Raw genomic sequence first — 22,280 nt, 5'->3', positions numbered from 1 at the left:
GCGGGCTGCGAGGAAGGCCTCGCAACCGCAGCCTCCGCCTCCGCCGGCGGCGGCCAAGGTAAAGGCCGCGAAGGTCGGGAAGGCACGACCAGGTCGTCCCCCAAAAACGGCAGCGGTGACGCTGACCGTTGCGCAGGGGGGCGACCTGACCCTCGCGGAAGCGATGCGGCTCGCCAGGGAGAATATCTCCCTGGAAGAGCTGGGCATCGCCTCCGTGAGGGCGAAGAGGGCCGTGACCGGGGGTCTCTTGCTGGAGATCCCCGGTGCAGAAGGCGGCGCGAAGGCGGATCGTCTCGCCCAGAGGCTCCGGGAGCAGCTGGGCGAGCGAGGTGTCCGGGTCGCCCGGCCCACGAAGCGCACGGAGATGCGCATTTGTGGGCTGGACGACTCGGTCAGCGCACAGGATGTGTGCCGTGCCCTTGCGAGGGCGGGGGACTGTCCTGTGGAGGACCTGCGGATCGGAGAGATCCGCAGGTCGCCCTCCGGCCTCGGGTCGGTGTGGGCCCGGTGCCCCCTCTCCGCCGCCCGTAAGGTGGCGGAATCCGGGAGGGTGTTGGTGGGGTGGGTTTCGGCGCGAGTGGAAATCCTCGCGCCGCGCCCGCTCCAGTGTCACCGCTGCCTCGAATTGGGGCACGTGAGGCAGTGGTGCACCTCGCCGGTGGACCGCAGCGGTCAGTGTTACCGCTGCGGTGCCAGAGAGCACCGTGCGAGCCAGTGCTCGGCGGCCCCCCACTGCCCGCTGTGTGCGGACATGGGGAGGCCAGCCGATCACAGGGTGGGGAGCAAGAAGTGCTCCCCCCCCTCCCGGAAGGAGAGGAAGAGGCGGGCTGCACCGGCTCCGGTGCCGAGGGCGGTGGCATCGTCCTCCATGGAGGTGGACGGTGCTACGGGGACGGACGGCCGGGAGGAGGCTGGCGCGGCCATTAATTAATGCCGCCCCGCCTCCTCCTCCAGGCCAACCTCAACCACTGCCGCGCGGCACAGGACTTGATGTCCCAAGTCCTCGCGGAGTGGGGGGTTGGCCTGGCGGTTGCCGCCGAGCCGTACCGCGTCCCTGATCACCCTCATTGGGTGGGCGACGCGGACGGCTTGGTGGCGACGGTATGGGGAGGGGGCGACGGGTCCCCACCGTTCTCCTTGTTGGAGCGCGGTCGGGGATTCGTCGCCGTGGACTGGGGGGGAGTCGCTGTGGTGGGGTGCTACATTTCGCCCCGTAGCGGTCACGCTGCGTTCGAGCTGTACTTGGCCGAGGTCGCGGCATGCGTGCAGCGCTACGCGGCCCGGCCGGTGCTGGTCCTGGGGGATTTTAATGCCAAGTCGGTGGCTTGGGGATCCCCCAGGACCTCCGTTCGCGGCGGGATCCTGGGCGATTGGGCGGCGGGGCTCGACCTCCGGGTATTGAACCGGGGGTCGGAGCACACATGCGTGCGGCGATATGGGGGGTCCATCGTGGATGTTGGATTCGCGACCCCCAACGCCGTGCGCATGGTGTCGGGTTGGCACGTGGTCGCGGGGGCAGAGACACTCTCCGATCACCGGTACATCCGGATGGAGGTCTCTGCCGCCGCGAGTGCATCCCGACACGGCCGCCTGCGTGGCACCCCACCACGCCGCTGGGCGCTTCGGCGCCTGGACAAGGACGCCCTGATGGCAGCTGCCCACGCTGCAACTTGGCCGCAGGGAGCGGCCGAGTTGCCGAGCATAGAGGGGGAGGTCGCCCGGCTCGGAGCATTGGTCGCGGGTATTTGCGACGCGGCGATGCCTCGGGTCGGGCGGGCTTCTCCTCGCCGGGCGGTGTACTGGTGGTCGGACGCGATCGCGGAGTTGCGAGTCGCGACTGTCCGCGCCCGGCGCCAGTACACCCGCGCGCGCCGTCGTCAACGTACAGGCGACGGCGTGGCGCGAGCGAGGGCAGCTGATGACCTGTATGGAGCATACCGCGTGGCGCGGGTTGCTCTGCAGGTCGCCATCAAACGGGCCAAGACCCAGGCATGGAAGGAGCTCCTCCAGACCCTTGATGACGATCCATGGGGGCGCCCATATAAGGTGGTGCTGAATAAGCTCCGCCCGTGGGCGCCCCCCGTCACCGAGGGTCTTGACCCCCGGCTGCTGGAGGACGTGGTCAATACACTCTTCCCAATTGGGGAGAGGGGACCGCGTCGTCCGGCGGCGGCGGCTGTCCCAGTGGAGTGGACGGCCGAGCTGGGGGTCACGCAGGAGGAGCTGGCAGCGGCCATCAGACGGCTCGGGGTTCGTAACACGGCCCCGGGTCCGGATGGTGTGCCCGGCCGGGTTTGGGTCTTGACCCAGGGCGTCCTTGGGGCCGACCTCAGGCGGTTGTTCGACCGCTGCCTGAGGGACGGGCGATTCCCCCCCAGTTGGAAGGTGGCGAGGATGGTCCTCCTCCGGAAGGAGGGTCGGCCCGCGGAGTCTCCCTCCGCATACCGGCCCATTTGTCTCCTCGACGAGGTGGGCAAGCTCTTCGAGCGTGTGATTGCTGCCCGCCTCGTCGAGCACCTGTCGCGGGGTGATCCCGGTCTGGCCGACTGCCAGTTCGGTTTCCGGGGGGGCCGATCGACTATCGACGCGATAGGTCGTGTGAGGGCCCTCTCGGAGGCGGCCGCCTCCCGGGGAGGAGTGGCATTGGCAATATCCTTGGATATTGCCAATGCCTTTAACACCCTCCCCTGGGAAGAGATAAGGAGGGGGCTCGAATATCATCGGGTCCCCCCTTGTCTCAGGGCGGTCGTCGGGGATTATCTCCGCGGCAGGTGGATCGAGTATCCGGGCCGGGATGGTGATATGCGGAGGGAGGTGTACTGCGGTGTTCCGCAGGGGTCGGTCCTCGGGCCACTCCTGTGGAACATCGCGTACGACTCGGTGTTGCGGGCCGGCCTCCCCGACGGCGTCAGCACGGTGTGTTATGCGGATGACACACTGGTGCTGGCCGTCGGGGCGCACTGGGGGAGGGCCATGCGTCGCGCGGAGGAGGGGTCGCAGCGCGTCGTCGACCGGATCAGGGGGATGGGGATGACGGTGGCGGTCCATAAGACCGAGGTGATTGCGTTTCATTCACCTCGGCAGGATCCGCCACCCCCTCTGATTCGGGTGGGTGGGGCTGACATCGAGGTGAAGCCCCAGATCAGGTATCTGGGGCTGATCCTCGATAGCCACTGGCGCTTCGAGAAGCATTTCCGCTGCCTGGTCCCCCGGTTGGAAAGGATGGTTGCGGCTCTGGGCCGGATCCTGCCCAACCTGGGGGGCCCGGCGGGCCGAGTTCGTCGCCTCTATGTGGCAATGGTCCAGTCGGTGGCCCTATACGGGGCCCCCGTCTGGGCGGACGACCTGGCTGCCTCCCGGCGCAGCATGACTATGCTGCGTCGGGTGCAGAGGCGCATGGCGCTCAGGGTCGTCCGCGGGTATCGGACCATGTCACATGAGGCGGCGACGGTTCTAGCGGGGATGCCGCCCATGGACCTGCTCGCGCGGTCGCACGCGGTGATGTACCGGCACCGCGTCGACCGTCGCGCGGGGGTGGGGGCGGTCCTGGGCGGGCAGGAACCTGCTTGGGGCGATTTGAAGCGCCAGGCCCGGCAGTCCGTGTTGCTCGCGTGGCAGGAGCGGCTGGCTCTGCCAACCGCGGGGCACCGGACTGTCGGGGCTGTTCGGCCACTCCTGAAGGAGTGGCTGGACAGAGGCCATGGCAGCCTCACCTACCGGCTGGCACAGGTATTTTCCGGGCATGGCAGCTTCGGAAGATACCTGTGCCGGATAGGGAAGGAGCCGACGGCGCGTTGCTGCCACTGCGACGCTGAGCAGGACACGGCGGATCATACCCTGGAGGTATGCCCCGCGTGGGAGGGGGAGCGCCGTGTCCTGGTCGGCGTCGTCGGGCGGGATGTCTCGCTGCCGGGCGTGGTGCGCGCCATGCTCGACAGCGAGGAGAAGTGGAGGGCCGTGGCCTCCTTCTGCGAGAACGTAATGTTGCAGAAGGAGGCCGCGGGGAGGGAGCGCGAGCTTCAGCGGCGCGCTGAAGCTCGCGCTCGTGCGGTGGCCCGAGGTCGTCGCCCGGTCGCGAGGCGTCGCGGGCGGCCGCCTCGGCGTGGCGGATGACCTAGGCTGGGAGGGGGGTCCTGAGGGGACCCTCCTCCCGCCAGGCGGCGCCGGGTCGGACCGGTTGGGGGTAGGAGTGCCTCCCCCTACCGGTCCGACGCAAGGGGAGGCTCCCTCGGCGGTCTGGTGCGGCCATGAACGCCCGGCCGCCGAGGGGTGGAAACGGGGTCGCGGGCGGTTGCGAGTTGGGGCTCGCAGCCGCCACTAAACGCGGCCCCGGGACGGATAGCGGCGGGATGGAGTGGCCCCGTCCCGCCGCTATGAGGCAGTGAGTCTACTGGGGGGACCGATTGTCCCCCCGGGGGATGGGCGCGAAAGCGCGGGCACGGGGAGGATACCGGAAGAATGCTTCGAGCGATTCCCGGTATCCTCCCAAAGCGTGCCGAAGGGTCACCGTGGGGTTTTTAGTGGGTAGGTCCCGCGCCTGTCGTTGTACGGGCGCGGGGAATCCCACACACCCCTCCCACCTCTCCCCAAGGAGGTGGGAGGGAGTCTTTCGAAGATTTTCCCCACGACAAAAAAAAAAAAAAAAAAAAAAAAAAAAAAAAAAAAAAAAAAAAAAGTAGCTCCCTACGGTGTTCACTAGGTAATCAGATATGCCTTTCCTCCTCATGGCTTCCATTATAAACGGCCATCTAATGGAATTGAACGCATTTCTAACATCAAATGTCACAAGCACACAATAGTTCTGCTTCAGCAGCGCATCCCTCTGCATCTCCTTCACCACCCCAAGCGCCTGCACCGTACTCCTCCTTGGGCGAAACCCAAACTGCATATCCGACAGGCCTACCGGCTCTAACACCTCTCTCAGCCTGCCACTAATCACCGACTCAAACACTTTAGCCCAAATGCTAGATAAGCAGAGCGGTCGATACGCCGAAGGTAGCGCAGGGTCCCGACCCTCTTTAGCTATCAACACCAGCTTAGTGGCTCTCCAGCAGGCAGGAAAATCCCCCCTTAAAAACATTCCATTAAACAGACTCAAAATCTTAGCCGTCTCGTGCTTTGCTACCAACTCAACCGCACATCCTGGAATGTTGTCCATCCCTGGCGCCTTCCTTAGGTTAACCCTGTTGACAGCCTTCCTCAGCTCCTCCGAATTCACAGGGCGATAATCCCGAATAACGCTAACCAGGTTAATGGGCACACCATCATCCCCCACCAACCCACCATCCTGAGGAAAGAGAGCCCTCACTACCTCCCTGGCCTTATCACAAGACAGACACGGGGGGGCCGGCCTCGGTTTCGCCATCTTCATAACTGTCTTATAGGCCGTGCCCCACACATCATTTTCGACCGTTTCACACACTGTCGCCCAAGCCTGGATCTTCCGCTTGATAAGGGCCCTTCTCAACTCCTTCCGAGCCGTTCTATATTCCACCCCAAACCGTTCTGCCTCGGGCCTCCTCCGTTTGACAGCTCTTTGATACCTCCTTCTCCTCAAATTGGCCTCTTTCCTCAAATCCGTCAACTCAGGAGACCACCATTTCTTCGCCGTCCTGCTTACCGGGGGCATCCTCCTCGGCTCCATGCTACCAGCGCAGGAGCTCTCGAATGCCGCAATCACCTCCTCTGCACCCTCGCGCTCAGGGGCAAAGTAGCATTTATATGCACCGTACTCCTCCGAAACGCTTCCAGGTAAGTCTCACCGTCTAACGTATCTGCCCTCCAGCCCATTACGCCCTCCATCCCACCAACAGCAGCCCGCCCATCATCCCTATACTCATGGAGTATGTAAAAATGGTCAGACTCTGTGAGCGCATCCAGAATCCTGCTCCTTGTCATCTTCCTGACCAGCGCTTGATTACCAGCCAAAACGTCAATCACCGAGGAGCGCCCATTCCTTTCAAACGTACAACGCCCTCTAGGCACAACCGGAATAACACCCATTCTGTCAAAGGCAGCGGTGAGGGCAATACCCTTATCGTCCAGCCTCCTCGATCCCCAGGCAGGCGACTTGGAATTGAAATCCCCAGCAACGATGACATCCTGGCCCCACAGTTGCCTAGCTCTTTCCAGTTCCGCTAATTCTTCTGCTAGCTCTTCAGCGCTATACCTCGGAGTGTAGTAGCAGCTGCACAGTTGCACACCACCTAAACTAACTGCTGCAAAGCCCCTACCAACCACGGTTCTATCATTAAGCACTCTCAGGCCATTAAATCCAGTCGACCAGATCGCCGCCTTACGAGACACATCACCAACCCAGCTGCTCATGACAGTATAGGGCTCCGAAACCACCACCGCATCCACATTCAGGTCTTCTGCTGTCTTCAACATCAAGTCCTGCGCAAGCCTGCATCCATTTAAATTAATTTGCAAAATCTTTATATGCATTATCTAATAACAGCACCAGTCCTGTTCCCCCTCAGGTACTCTTTATACTGGGGACACGATACCGCCCCCGCAACATGGCCCGTCTTGCTGTGGGGTAAGCCCTTTTTAACACACAGCCTACAAGCCGCCACAAGGGTGCATTCCTGCATACCGTGCCCCTCACCGCCACACTTCCGGCAGATCATACCATCAGCCACCTTCACGTTGCAGTCCACACTAATGTGCCCGAATTCGTGGCACCTATAGCACCTAGTTACCTTAGGCACTATCTTCATTCTACACACCGTGTAACCTATGCTAATCCGGTCACCATCCTTTACCCCCGTAACCCATTTCGTCGGCACCTCCACAACTGCTAGTTGCGCTCCCCTATACGTTGCCCGCAACGTTTTCACTCTCACTTCATCCCTTTCCACACCACTCAGCCGTTCAACCACCTTATCCACTATCTCATCGGCCTCCACAATCGGGTCCAGATCCCTGATCTCAATTTCAGTTTTAGGCATTAGTGCCCTAACTTTGTAGGCCTCACCGAGAACAGCTTTAATCGCTTCCTTCGTCTCAGGCGCTTTGCCAGCCTTGTTGAGCTCAATGAGCAGCTCGCCCTTTCGCGACTTCCTGACCGTCTTGACGTTCTTGAGATCATCCTTCATACTTCCTGCAATCTGCCTGAAGACGTCCGCGTAAGTTTTTCCCTCAACCATTGAGACGGCGATCGCCTCAGTCCTGGGCCCCCTCACCCTTGCCTTAGGTCCCGTACTTGTCGGCCTCAGTACCTCACTCCCACCATTAGATTGCGCAATTGCAACCGTACCACCACCCGCACTAGGCTTTGGTTTCCCCCTCCTACTCGTGACCGTTTCCCAACTTTCCACCTTCCTAGAGCCTCCTTTGGCCTTATCCAGGGGTGCAGTGCATGGTTGTACCGCTTGTACACTCGCATCAGCCCTAGAAATCCCTCCCACATTCTTCGACTTTCTGCCTTCCTTACACCCGCTTGGCCTAGTCAACAAATCAGACGCCTCTTCTCTTTTACCCTCCATAATTCCTAACCCGCCATTATTCCCGCTCCTAACCACTCGCCTATCTTCTATCCGAAACGCCGATCCCAAGACATCCCGGTTCTCCCACAATGCCCCCAAAGCACGTACCTCCTTGATCCCTTCCTGGTAGACCCTCCTGCACTCCTTGTTCACGTTCTTATTACCTTCTAGGTACACAAAAAGCCACTCCAAACATCTCCCCAAAGTCTTGATGCTCTCGGACATGCCTCCCTCAAAGGTGCGCTCAAACTCACAATCCCCCGTCGAAGCATCCTCCCCCACTTTCTTCCCCGTCCCAATACACCCACCCCCAGTCAGCACACTCCCTCGCTGCCTCTCCTCTCCCCAATTTAGGTTTCTATCTTCCTCTTGGAGAGTAACCTTCTTTGTCTTCAAACTTTCAGCCTTCCTGCTTTCACTAATCTTTTTATTTTTTCTTTCCAGGTCACTACTGCCCATCGATGGAACACTCCCGCCAGACTGATCTTCTCCTTTTTGCAGGTCAACCAGGTCAATCACCGAGCCACCAGAGTCACCCTCATAGTTGCCACTCAGGACCGCCCCAACTCGTCCCACCGAACCCTCGCTCCCATTCGGCGTTCTAGTGGTAAGTGTGGACCTCCGCGCAAACTCCGGGATTTCGACCCCCCGTATCTTTTCTGGATGCACGTCACCACTCTGGACCAAATTCTTTATTGCCGCATCCAGAATAGACGGAGACGTACCACCCGCCTCACGCCCCAACAGCCCCTCTTCACCAGGACTCTCAACGCCACTGGAGCTGTCATCGAACACCACCAACTTGCTACGCGTACGCCTAACAGCTCCGTCCCCCCTCTTCTTTCTCCCAGCACGCTCCACAACTGCTTCATCCTCCTTCCTCTTCAGATATTCACTCTTCTTGTTTTTGTTATTGTCAGAATCCATTTGGCAGTGTTTGTATATCCTGCGGTTCGGCCACTATGGCACCCCTACCGCGGTAGGGGTACTTCCCCGCGCAAATAATACCCTAATTATGAGATACAGAAGCCGAGAAGCGGTTTATCGGGTGGTCAACCCTATCTGTATCTAATGGCTCTACTAAAAAATGATACGGGATAGGCCCGCGCCACATTTGATGTTAAAGGTTATACGTCACCCCTATCGAATGAGCGACGCCGGATCCGAACCGACGCCTGACTCAAACCTCAGGCTAGACGGTGTGCCGATTTACCCTACGGCACTCCGGGTATGAGGAAATATCGACCACATAATCCTCCATTCCTGCGCCCGGAAACCTCGCTTCAACCCCGACATAGGCTCCAGCCGGTCGATGAGTGAGCGGTTCTTCCACGTTCAACATGCGGTTTCACGGGGATTTCTGCCATAATTTCAGGACTTACACTTACCCCATATTACTCCCGCAGAGGTCAGGTACTAACATCACTCACCGACCCCGGTCGGGGGGCTACTACTCCCCCCTTGGTAAGTCTATCGGGAATATCCACGAGACACCGACCGCAGCCCATTCACACACACACTCGCACACACACACCCATTCACACCAGTGTTTGGTCCGCGGGAGCCTCCGCTCCGACCACCGAGATGCCATGCCAGGATGCGGTCACCAGCCCTCTCAGGTTGATGACCCCATCCCCACATCCCATCCCAGCAGCTTCCCCTATCCGCCACCTGGGGACGCGCCACGTAGGGGTTCACCTCCCCTGCCGCCTGGACAACCAAACGGATGCGTGGAGACCTAACCCAGACCTAACCCAGACCTAACCCAGACTTAACCCAGACCTAACCCAGACCTAACCCAGACCTAACCCAGACCTAACCCAGACCTAACCCAGACCTAACCCAGTCCAAACCCAGACCTAACCCAGTCCTAACCTAGCCCTAACCCAGTCCTAACCCAGACCTAACTCAGTCCTAACCCAGTCCTAACCCAGTCCTAACCCAGACCTAACCCACACCTAACCCAGACGTAACCCAGACCTAACCCAGACCTAACCCAGTCCTAACCCAGTCCTAACCCAGACCTAACCCAGTCCTAACTCAGTCCTAACCCAGTCCTAACCCACTCCTAACCCAGTCCTAACCCAGACCTAACCCAGACCTAACCCAGTCCTAACCCAGTCCTAACCCAGACCTAACCCAGACCTAACCCAGACCTAACCCAGACCTAACCCAGAAATAACCCAGAAATAACCCAGACCTAACCCAGACCTAACCCAGACCTAACCCAGACCTAACCCAGTCCTAACCCAGTCCTAACCCAGTCCTAACCCAGACCTAACCCAGTCCTAACCCAGTCCTAACCCAGACCTAACCCAGACCTAACCTAGACCTAACCCAGACCTAACCCAGACCTAACCCAGACCTAACCCAGACCTAACCCAGCCCTAACCCAGTCCTAACCCAGACCTAACCCAGACCTAACCCAGACCTAACCCAGACCTTACCCAGACCTAACCCAGACCTAACCCAGACCTAACCCAGTCCTAACCCAGTCCTAAACCAGTCCTAACCCAGACCTAATCCAGTCCTAACCCAGACCTAACCCAGACCTAACCCAGACCTTTTTTTTTTTTTTTTTTTTTTTTTAATATACCGAAGGGGAACCTTGCATAGGCACCCATGCCTCAGAAGGAGACATGGGTAGTGTGAGATTCTTACTCACTAAACCCCTCCGGTTTCTCATCCGTCCACACTCATTCACACACCATTCATGCCACCAGGTACCCCGGGTTACGGGCGGAACTGCTCTCCGCATTACTTCACCCAACCCAAAGTCCGCTGGCGCTCATGCTCACAACCTGACCGCACATTCATGCTCTCTCACACATTCGCGCACACACATGCACACATGCACACGTATACACCCCATCCCTGTGTGGTAACCAGACCACCCACCCCACAGTAAATATTCCCCCCACCCAGGCATATGCAAATATGCATCACTCGAGCACCCATAATGTCAACCCCCCATTACCTAACCATCATGCCTAGGCGCCGGCGCCGCAGCAGCCATCCTTGAGGCCCTATCTATCTCTCTTTCGTAATCCTCCTTACTCCTCAGGATCTCCACGATGTACGACTTCACGACGTTCCATTTATCCAGGTCCTTCCTCATCAGAACTCCCAACCGCTCGATCGTCACCTCATCTTCACCGATCTCCAGCACCTCAGCAACATGCCGTCGTTTTTCACGCCACTCCTCACACTGCGTGAATGTGTGGTCCACGTCATCCACCTCATTACACCCGTACCAACACAAATCCGTTTCCGATTTACCGATCCGTTTCCTGTATTGGTTGAAACACCCATGCCCCGTCATTGCCTGCGTCATGTGATATGTCAGCTGTCCATGTGTGGTTCTTAACCATTCTAGCACGTTTGGAATCCACCTAAACGTGACCTTCCCTCTACACTTCTCTACCCACTTCTCCTGCCATTCTTGCATTATCCTCTCTCTTATTCGGGTCCTCTCCTCCTCCAGGTCCGGCAGTCTCAGGTCACGATCCGCCAACCGAATCCTTCTCCTCCTTGTCTCGATATCAAACATTTCCACCCTCTCTTGCACCTTCAAAAGGATCGGCAACACACCGGCCAGAACAGGCAACACATCCCTCGCCACCGTACGGTACGCCTTCACCACTCTGCCAAGCCCAATACACTGTGCATTCATCAACTTCGTCCTGTTTGCCTCTATTTCCAGCGCAGGCGCCCAGATGGGTGCCGCATACAACAGGACTGACTCCATCACCCGATAATAAGTCAGACTGGTCTTGTACCCCGGTCCACCAATATTCGGAGTGATACGGGCCAACGCTGACATGACCCTGACTGCCTTCTTGCACGCGTACTCTATGTGTACCCTGAACTTCTGGGTCGTATCAAAATACAGTCCTAGGTATTTCAGCTCCGTGGACAGTTTCAATCTAGTGTTTAGCACCTGTATTCTGAGCCGTCCAATCCTCTTCTTGTTCAACGCGATCGCTTCCGTTTTCTCCGGTGCCAAGCTAAGTTGGTTCACCTCTAGCCATTCCAATATATCCCCGATTGTCCCCGCTATTTTCTGCTTCAGGCGTACCTTATCTGCATCCCGGACCAGCAGCGCTATGTCATCAGCAAACGCCACTAGGTTACAACCATCCCTCATCGGAATCCTAAGCAGCCCATCGTACGCTATATTCCACAGCGTGGGGCCCAACACCGACCCTTGTGGAACACCCATCTCCATCACCGCTTGATGCCACTCACCCTCAGCCCGGTAGCTGATCATCCGGTCACGCAAATAATCCTCAATTAGGACCAGCAGATAATTAGACAGCCCCATATCCCTAGCCGCGTTCTTTATATTTCGCCACCGCAGTGAATTGAAGGCATTCCTGACGTCGAATGCAATCAGCAAACAAAACTCCTGTTTTATCCGCGCAACCGTCTGAAATTCCTCCACCAATTTCAGCGCCTGCAGTGTGCTCCGACCGACCCGAAAGCCGTACTGCTGGTCCGAGAGCCCCTCAGGCCCAATTTCTCGCTGGATTCTGCCATTCACTACAGACTCGAAAACCTTCACCCAGTTGCTGGTCAAGCACAGCGGCCGATACGCCGAAGGGGATGCGGGATCCTTTCCCGGTTTGGCGACAAGGACCAGCCTGCTATTTTTCCAAACGCGCGGGAATTTCCCCCTAATCAACATTCCATTAAACAAGCTTACCACTAATTTACTTTCTTTTTCCAGGACCAGCCTGACGGTGCACCCAGGGATCATGTCAATACCAGGAGCCTTGTCCAGACTAACCTTCGACGCCGCCCTCCGCAGCTCCATCAGGTCCAGAGGAGAGAAGCCAACAAGGATATCTCTGAGCTCATACTGCAGGTAAGTATCCCTCGCTACCGGATTTTCCTCCCTTGGAAATAACGCCGCGATAACCTAACACGTTTTTTCAATGGTAAGATTCGGAGGATCAGGCCTGGGCTTTATCGTCCTCATGACCGTTTTATACGCTATCCCCCATATGTCCGTATCTACTGTGCTACACAGCTCGGCCCACGCTTTCATTTTCTGCTTTATAATAGCACCTTTCAGCTTTTTCCTGGCCGCCTTAAACTCGTTTGCAGATTCCAGGACGTCTGGTCGCCCCCTCTTTAGGGCTCTCTGATACACACGCCGCTTCGAATTCACCGCCTTACGAAGATCGCTGAGCTCAGCCGACCACCACTTCTTGGCCGTTCTCTTTCCCGGAGGCTGCCTGCGGGGGGCCATACTAGCTTCGCACGCACCCTGAAATGCCTCGATTACATCGCCCGCCTCACTCTCAGACAGCGGAATATCCGCGTTGATATGCCTCGTCGCGTTTCGGAAGAAGTCCAGGTAAGTATCGCAATCCAGAGTCTCAACCCTCCAACCTTGAACAAAACCAGGTTGCCCCCGAGGAAAGTGCCCCCCGACTGAGTGGACTATGTACTGGTGGTCCGATGCCGAATATTCCCGCAAGATAACGCTGTTATTAACCCTCACGAGTGTCCTTGGATCACAGGCCATTACGTCGATAAGCGATGTTCTCCCACCACGCTGAAAGGAGAATTTGCCCCTAGGTTTTACAGGGATAAGGCCCATCCTATCGAATGATCCAACCACCACCAGGCCCTTTCTGTCCAGACGATTTGATCCCCAAGATGGCGACTTAGCGTTAAAATCTCCCGCAACTACTACTGCCTCTCCCCACGTTCCTCGGGCATGCTCCAGATCTAAGAGTTCAGCCTCCAGCTCAGCGTCACTCAACCTAGGTGAGTAGTAGCAGCTACAATGGTAAGTGCCAGCTACCGCGACAGCCACAAAGCCCCGACCCACTACGTTCTTGTCCGCGTGTGCCTTTCTTCCGTTCAAGCCCGTAACCCATATCGCCACCTTACGAGACATATCGGCAACCCAGTTACATCTAATCGCGTAGGGCTCGGAAATAAACACAATGTCCACCCCCAAATCTTCAGCTGTTTTAATTAACAGATCCTGCGCTACCCTGCAGTGATTTAAATTGATCTGCAAAAGTTTAAGGGCCATTATTGATTACTTGTGGATTCCCTTTCCTCCGCAGGTATTCCTTATACTGTGGGCACGATACCGCCCCCGCAACATGACCAGTCTTACTGTGTGGCAAGCCCTTTTTGACACAGAGCCTGCAGGCCGGAACCAGGGTGCATTCCTGCATACTATGCCCCTCGCCTCCGCATTTCCGACAGATCATGCCGTCTGTAACTTTAACCGTACAATCTGTACTTATATGCCCAAAATCGTGGCACCTAAAACACCTGGTGACCTTTGGCACAATTTTCAACCTACACACCGTATACCCTATACAGATTCGTTCCCCATCCTTCAGGCCGGCCACCCATTGAGTGGGCACCTCGACCACCGCTAATTGCGTCCCCCTGTAGGTTGATCTTAGCGTTTTTAGCCTTACCTCGTCCCTATTTGAGCCCCCCAGCCTCTCCATCACCTTGCTAACGATCTCTTTCTCCTCAACAATGGGGTCCAAATCTCTAATCTCGATTTCAGTCTTGGGCTTCAACGCCCTGACACTGAAAGCCTCCCCAAGAGCAGCTTTTATAGCATCTTTTGTTTCCGGAGCATTCCCAGCCTTCGTGAGCTCAATTAGTAGCTCCCCCTTTCGCGATTTCCTGACTGTTCGCACGTTCTTAAGGCAGACCTAACCCAGACCTAACCCAGTCCTAACCCAGTCCTAACCCAATCCTAACCCAGACCTAACCCAGTCCTAACCCAGTCCTAACCCAGACCTAACCCAGTCCTAACCCAGACCTAACCCAGTCCTAACCCAGACCTAACACAGACCTAACCCAGTCCTAACCCAGTCCTAACCAAGACCTAACCCAGACCTAACCCAGACCTAACCCAGACCTAACCCAGAAATAACCCAGACCTAGCCCAGTCCTAACCCAGACCTAACCCAGACCTAACCCAGACCTAACCCAGACCTAACCCAGTCCTAACCCAGACCTAACCCAGTCCTAACCCAGTCCTAACCCAGAAATACCCCAGACCTAACCCAGTCCTAACCCAGACCTAACCCAGACCTAACCCAGTCCTAACCCAGTCCTAACCCAGTCCTAACCCATTCCTAACCCACACCTAACCCAGTCCTAACCCAGTCCTAACCCAAACCTAACCCAGACCTAACCCAGACCTAACCCAGTCCTAACCCAGTCCTAACCCAGACCTAACCCAGTCCTAACCCAGACCTAACCCAGTCCTAACCCAGACCTAACCCAGACCTAACCCAGACCTAACCCAGTCCTAACCCAGTCCTAACCCAGACCTAACCCAGACCTAACCCAAACCTAACCCAGTCCTACCCCAGTCCTAACCCAGACCAAACCCAGTCCTAACCCAGACCTAACCCAGACCTAACCCGGTCCTAACCCAGACCTAACCCAGTCCTAACCCAGTCCTAACCCAGTCCTAACCCAGTCTTAAACCAGTCCTAACTCAGACCTAACCGAGACGTAACCCAGACCTTATCCAATTCAGTCCTAACACAGTCCATATTCATTTTTTTTTTTTTTTTTTTTTTTTTTTTTTTTATTTCTGTTTTAGATACCGAAGGAGATCCTTGGATAGGCACCCATGCCTCAGAAGAATATATGGGTAGTTTGAGAATCTGACTCACCATACCCCACAAGTGTCTCATCCGTCTTTACTCATTCAGACACCACTCATGCCAACAAGCATCCCGGGATGCAGGCGAAACTGCTCTCCGCATTACTTCACCTAACCAATTCTAAACTAGCCCTAACGCAGTTCCAATACAGTCATTACAAAATGGGCTAGGTCTGGGCCAGTGTAGCGGGGGCCTGGGGCGCGCAAACCCCAGTCAGCAAAACGAATTCAATATGATGCTGTTCAATTTAATATGATACCGCTATTACAAAGGGGGTTAGGTCTGGGCTAGTGTAGCGGGGGTTTGGGGGGCTCAGCCCCCCATTCAGCAAAACGAATTATGTACGATGCTGTTCAATTTAATATGATACCACTATTACAAAGTGGGTTAGGTCTGGGCTAGTGTAGCGGGGGTCTGGGGGGCGCAGACCCCTGTCAGCAAAACGAATTCAATATGATGCTGCTCAATTTAATTTGATACAGCTATTACAAAATGGGTTAGGTCTGGGCTAGTGTAGCGGGGGTTTGGGGGGCGCAGCCCCCCATTCAGCAAAACGAATTATGTACGATGCTGTTCAATTTAATATGATACCACTATTACAAAGTGGGTTAGGTCTGGGCTAGTGTAGCGGGGGTCTGGGGGGCGCAGACCCCAGTCAGCAAAACGAATTCAATATGATGCTGTTCAATTTAATTTGATACCGCTATTACAAAATGGGTTAGGTCTGTGCTAGTGTAGCGGGGGTCTGGGGGGCGCAGACCCCTGTCAGCAAAACGAATTTAGTACGATGCTGTTCAATTTAATTTGATACCGCTATTACAAAATGGGTTAGGTCTGGGCTAGTGTAGCGGGGGTTTGGGGGGCGCAGCCCCCCATTCAGCAAAACGAATTAAGTACGATGCTGTTCAATTTAATATGATACCACTATTACAAAGTGGGTTAGGTCTGGGCTAGTGAAGCGGGGGTCTGGGGGGCGCAGACCCCAGTCAGCAAAACGAATTCAATATGATGCTGTTCAATTTAATTTGATACCGCTATTACAAAATGGGTTAGGTCTGGGCTAGTGTAGCGGGGGTTTGGGGGGCGCAGCCCCCCATTCAGCAAAACGAATTTAGTACGATGCTGTTCAATTTAATATGATACCGCTATTACAAAGTGGGTTAGGTCCGGGCTAGTGTTGCGGGGGTCTGGGGGGCGCAGCCCCCCAGTCAGCAAAACGAATTTAGTACGATGCTGTTCAATTTAATTTGATACCGCTATTACAAAATGGGTTAGGTCTGGGCTAGTGTAGCGGGGGTTTGGGGGGCGTAGCCCCCCATTCAGCAAAACGAATTAAGTACGATGCTGTTCAATTTAATATGATACCACTATTACAAAGTGGGTTTGGTCTGGGCTAGTGTAGCGGAGGTCTGGGGGGCGCAGACCCCAGTCAGCAAAACGAATTCAATATGATGCTGTTCAATTTAATTTGATACCGCTATTACAAAATGGGTTAGGTCTGTGCTAGTGTAGCGGGGGTTTGGGGGGCGCAGCCCCCCATTCAGCAAAACGAATTTAGTACGATGCTGTTCAATTTAATATGATACCGCTATTACAAAGTGGGTTAGGTCCGGGCTAGTGTTGCGGGGGTCTGGGGCGCGCAGACCCCAGTCAGCAAAACGAATTCAATATGATGCTGTTCAATTTAATATGATACCGCTATTACAAAGGGGGTTAGGTCTGGGCTAGTGCAGCGGGGGTCTGGGGGGCGCAGACCCCTGTCAGCAAAACGAATTTAGTACGATGCTGTTCAATTTAATTTGATACCGCTATTACAAAATGGGTTAGGTCTGGGCTAGTGTAGCGGGGGTTTGGGGGGCGCAGCCCCCCATTCAGCAAAACGAATTAAGTACGATGCTGTTCAATTTAATATGATACCACTATTACAAAGTGGGTTAGGTCTGGGCTAGTGTAGCGGGGGTCTGGGGGGCGCAGACCCCAGTCAGCAAAACGAATTCAATATGATGCTGTTCAATTTAATTTGATACCGCTATTACAAAATGGGTTAGGTCTGGGCTAGTGTAGCGGGGGTTTGGGGGGGCGCAGCCCCCCATTCAGCAAAACGAATTTAGTACGATACTGATCAATTTAATATGATACCGCTATTACAAAGTGGGTTAGGTCCGGGCTAGTGTTGCGGGGGTCTGGGGCGCGCAGACCCCAGTCAGCAAAACGAATTCAATATGATGCTGTTCAATTTAATATGATACTGCTATTACAAAGGGGGTTAGGTCTGGGCTAGTGCAGCGGGGGTCTGGGGGGCGCAGACCCCTGTCAGGAAAACGAATTTAGTACGATGCTGTTCAATTTAATTTGATACCGCTATTACAAAATGGGTTAGGTCTGGGCTAGTGTAGCGGGGGTTTGGGGGGCGCAGCCCCCCATTCAGCAAAACGAATTAAGTACGATGCTGTTCAATTTAATATGATACCACTATTACAAAGTGGGTTAGGTCTGGGCTAGTGTAGCGGGGGTCTGGGGGGCGCAGACCCCAGTCAGCAAAACGAATTCAATATGATGCTGTTCAATTTAATTTGATACCGCTATTACAAAATGGGTTAGGTCTGGGCTAGTGTAGCGGGGGTTTGGGGGGCGCAGCCCCCCATTCAGCAAAACGAATTAAGTACGATGCTGTTCAATTTAATATGATACCACTATTACAAAGTGGGTTAGGTCTGGGCTAGTGTAGCGGGGGTCTGGGGGGCGCAGACCCCAGTCAGCAAAACGAATTCAATATGATGCTGTTCAATTTAATTTGATACCGCTATTACAAAATGGGTTAGGTCTGGGCTAGTGTAGCGGGGGTTTGGGGGGCGCAGCCCCCCATTCAGCAAAACGAATTTAGTACGATGCTGTTCAATTTAATATGATACCGGTATTACAAAGTGGGTTAGGTCCGGGTTAGTGTTGCGGGGGTCTGGGGGGCGCAGCCCCCCATTCAGCAAAACGAATTCAATATGATGCTGTTCAACCCCTCGGGAATTTTTAATTTCTGTTTTATTCACCGTAATGCTCATGGATCGTACTTTCATATTCTTGTTTTTTGCTTCACGAAAATTTTTGTACACTAATTAGTTTTTAATAGGAAAACGTGCAACGGCAAACTCCTTCCTAGGGTCACTGGGAAGATGACATTGACAAAATATGTTAAGATCAGCCGCCCCTATGCGTAAAGTATGTCGTTTTTCCATTTTTTCGATCCGGAGCGACACCAACATTGTGTTGCAATTTTAAACTGCGCGGTTAAACGGCGGGCCAAACAGTCGGTGGTTTATGCAACAGCAACCATCAAACTAGTAGGAGAATACACGCCCGTGATAGTATAGGAGATTCCCACTGTCCCTATCTTTTGGCGTCTAGAAGCCGTCCGGGCGTATAGCTTGCTATACGGCACCAGGATCGCATGTGCCAACCCCTCCTCCACGCGGTGGACGCTGCAAACGGCATTTATGCCGGCCAACGGGGCTCTGGTTTCGGCAGGGGCGGTGCAGGGGCACACCGTATGGGAGTAGCGACCCCACCTACCCGAGCAAGACGTGATCCGTCATTCGTTCTGTGCAAAACAGAGATGTCAGAAAGGAGTGGTGTCAGGAAAGCAAAGAGAGATGGGGAAGCATTATGACTAGCGTATACTTAACACCTGGGGGCTTCGGCCCCCATTTCACGTTAAGGCTTATTGGAGATGGCGTATATTGTACAAAAAAGGGGCTATATGCCCCTTTTTCACTTTAAGGAACTTTTCGAAGTTCCTACTCGAACACCTAGAGCTTCTCCAATAAAGACCTAACTCATACCAGGGGGCTATAAGCCCCCTTTTTGCTTTAATGCTTTTCCGAGGAGGCGATCCTGACACCAGAAATCAAAAAGGGGGCTATATGCCCCCTTTTCACGTTGAGCAAAAACCAAGATCAGGATGAGACACGAAACGACGTCTGTATGCGTCCCCAAAAGCAATACGCCGCTGGGAAAAGCAATACGCCGCTGGGCTTGGCAGAACCCAGCACACCAAAACATCTGGTGGCAGACGTCGTAATGCCAGACGAATGACGGAAGGAGGCCACCGTAGAAGTAGCTGAGCTGCTCCCTACTGCCTGAAGGTGTCGGCTGGGAAACCACGCTAGTATCCTAGGTAGGGAGACGGGCCTCGAAACGTGGATCGCTCCCCTGGCCATTAGAAGACTCCGCCTAGACCAGCTCAACTCCGAGCTGTAAACCGGTGGTGTACGGCTCTGTCAGACTCGGAGTCCTTGCCATACGGACGCTGCATATAGGAAGGATATGCAGCGTATGACGAAAACACTGAAAGGTACGCCAACGACGAAAGACAACATGTATTTATACATGTAAGACCGTCGTCGCGCTGCTGACAGCAGCTCCCGTCGTTGGCGATGGCAAAAGGACGCTGAAGCGTCAAGAGCATAGTTGATGATGGCATTGTGAGTTCTACTAGTCGTGCTAAGGACGAGTCCCACGTTTTGGAGCTAATGCTACAGGGACATGATGCCCGAGGTCATGTCCTAGTTACGCAGCGGGTTCCCTGCAAAACAGGGAACAGAAACCGGGCGTAGCGAAGCAGAGGGAACATCTGCTTGAGGTTTGTTCCCCACGTGTTTGCCGTGCGTGGCGACCTGTGTCGGCGGAAAGGAGGATCCTGGGATCTGAGGGCCCTCTCTCCTGCGGGAGTGTAGCTGCCCAACACGTACCTTTGGCCTCTGCTTCGTCTAGACAGGCGGCTAGGCGAGAAAAGCAGCCCTGTGCCTAGTCAATCGGCTCGGAACACCACTCGTGGGTTCTATTGGGCGAGGAAGTGAACCTAGGAGTCCGGGGAAAGCCCGGTCGGCCTTTGTTCGCGGACTATATCCCGGGTGCAAGTCCTAACCCAGGCGGAGCCGGGTTCCATTTGAGGGTCCATGGAGGCCGGGACACACGCCGGGACGAAACAGTATCCAAACAAGTATGGATCCCAAAGTAAAAATAACCAAAATAGACGCCTTAGTACCCCGCAAGGGAGAAAAGGGAGGAAAGGAGACCGTTGTTGTTGCTCCCGGTAGGACAACAACGGTGAGTAAGAAAGCTGGGGTGGTCTCACCACCCCAGAAGAAAGAGAAAGCGAAGGCGGTTGAAGTGGGTAAGGGCGCTAAAACGCCCCCCTGCACCAGACCCTCGACGCGGAAGACGGCTTCACCACCTAAGCCGGCAGGAACGATATCCCCTGTTCCGATCAAGGATATCAAGAAGGATGGACCGGGGACACCACCCCGCACAAATCCACCGAAGAAGCCGGAGGCCAAAAAGCCGAAGGCAACTTCCGAAGGCAACGCCACGTCCACGGACGGAGGATTGGGCCAAGTCGACAGCGACGGTTGGGTAACCGTCGTGAAGAAGGAGAAGCCGCAAAGGGCGGAAAAAGCCCGAAAAAGCGGCGAGGAGTTGCCAGGAAAGGTGTCGGCGGAGGCGACACCTGGTCCATCGAACAGGCCTCTCGACAAAATCAGTGGAGAGGCCTCGAAATTGTTCAAGGGCATCCGGACCAGCTGTCTTGGAAAAGAATCCAGGCTCAGCAAGGAGACCGGAGCCTTGATCGTAGGCAACGCGGCAGCTCTCTACGAGCTAGTCCAGGAGGTTCTCGTGCAGAACTCTTTCCTGAAAGGACAGCTCGCGGCGATCCGGCAAGAGGTGAGAGCCTCCCAGAGGATCGCAGAGAGGGTTGCCCCTACGGTTTCGCAGACGACGGGATCCCGTCCGACTGTGAAACCTGTACCAGTTCGTGCGGCAACAACCTACGCGCAAGCGGTAAAGGTTGACGCCAATCGAGTTTCCCCGGAAGCGGTTAAACCACCACGACATGTGGTGCGTATTTTCCCGCCGAAAGGGAAAGGACAGAACAGCGACGTGACCAAACAAACTGTTCTGTCACTGGTCAAGCCGGCGAAAGCCAAGATCCGCGTGAGGTCCGTCCGACGCATCCACTCCGGTGGCATAGCCGTCGAGACTGAACGCAAGGAGGATCTAAAGGCCTTCGTCAACTGCGCGAAGCTGAAAGAAGTAGGGCTTTCAGCTACTCTACCGACCTTGAGAAATCCTACACTTATAGTGTACGACGTTCCTAAGGCGATGAGGAAAGAGGAGGTTTCTTCCAGTATCTGGAAGCAAAACCTCAGCGATATGACCCAGGGGGATGTGTCGTCCAGCCTGAAGGTCCGGTTTGCAACCGGCCCGAAGGAAAAGGACACTGCCAACTGGGTCATGGAAGTCAGTCCGCAGGTTCGCCAGCGGCTGAAGAGCTCGGGCAGAGTGTACCTAGGGTGGTCGTCATGCAGAGTGCAGGACTACGTCTCGGTGACACGCTGCTTTAAGTGTCAAATGTTTGGCCACATGGCCAAACATTGCAAAGCGAAAAACGAGGTTTGCGGTCACTGCTCCGAAGAAGGGCATACCATTGCCTCTTGTACGGCGAAGAGTAAGTCCCCAACTTGCTCAAACTGTAAATCAAGAGGTAATCAGCACAACCATAAGTCGCGAGACAAAAACTGCCCTGCGTATAAGGCAGCTTTAGACCTAGCAGTATCTCGTACGAATTATGGATAGAAACAACCCGGAGAATCCTCTAAGGCAATTGCGCATCGCGCAGCATAATATGCGGCGTGCGCTAATTGTTCATGGTGAGGTGAGCGAGCTGATGCACGCAAAGGAGATCGACGTGTTGCTCATGCAGGAACCTTACCAATTTCAGGGACAGATTCCAGGCTTTGGGCTCACGGCGAAGGTGATCGCCGAGAATGAACGGGCTATGGCCGCAATAGTGGTCAGAAACCCGGACATCTCGGTGGTAAAAATCACACAGCTGTGTGATACTCACACCTCCTGCGTTTGCATTAGCGGACCCTTCGGTAGTTTCTACCTCGTTAGCCAGTACTTTCAATGCTCGGAAGACATTGAACCAAGTCTGGCACGCTTGGAGAGGACACTCGATGCTCTCCAACACCGTCGAGTCGTGATAGCCGCGGACGTCAATGCCAAATCCCACCTTTGGGGGGGAGAAAGCGTTCGACCGGACACGCGAGGCGAGAAACTCGAAGAGTTT

The 22,280-nt window shown here is 55.3% G+C and overlaps 2 protein-coding genes across 2 annotated transcripts; both read right to left on the bottom strand.

Moving 5' to 3' along the window:
- Positions 1 to 5,676: 5,676 nt before the first annotated feature.
- On the bottom strand, positions 5,677 to 6,447 carry LOC143350198 (uncharacterized). Its single transcript, XM_076782124.1, has one exon. It carries the CDS (start codon positions 6,445 to 6,447, stop codon positions 5,677 to 5,679), a length of 771 nt encoding a protein of 256 aa, XP_076638239.1.
- A 5,964-nt stretch (positions 6,448 to 12,411) lies between these two features.
- Positions 12,412 to 13,975, bottom strand: LOC143350197 (uncharacterized). Its single transcript, XM_076782122.1, has 2 exons — positions 13,604 to 13,975; positions 12,412 to 13,521 (listed from the first exon to the last, which is right to left on the bottom strand). The coding sequence occupies exons 1-2, from the start codon at positions 13,973 to 13,975 to the stop codon at positions 12,412 to 12,414; spliced, it is 1,482 nt and encodes a 493-aa protein (XP_076638237.1).
- Between the last annotated feature and the right edge of the window lie 8,305 nt (positions 13,976 to 22,280).

The sequence above is a fragment of the Colletes latitarsis genome, chromosome 14 (genome assembly GCF_051014445.1).
Source record: "Colletes latitarsis isolate SP2378_abdomen chromosome 14, iyColLati1, whole genome shotgun sequence".
NCBI classification, from domain to species: domain Eukaryota; kingdom Metazoa; phylum Arthropoda; class Insecta; order Hymenoptera; family Colletidae; genus Colletes; species Colletes latitarsis.
Note: the sequence above shows the minus strand (reverse complement) of the source record. Positions and strands in the feature narration are given on the sequence as shown.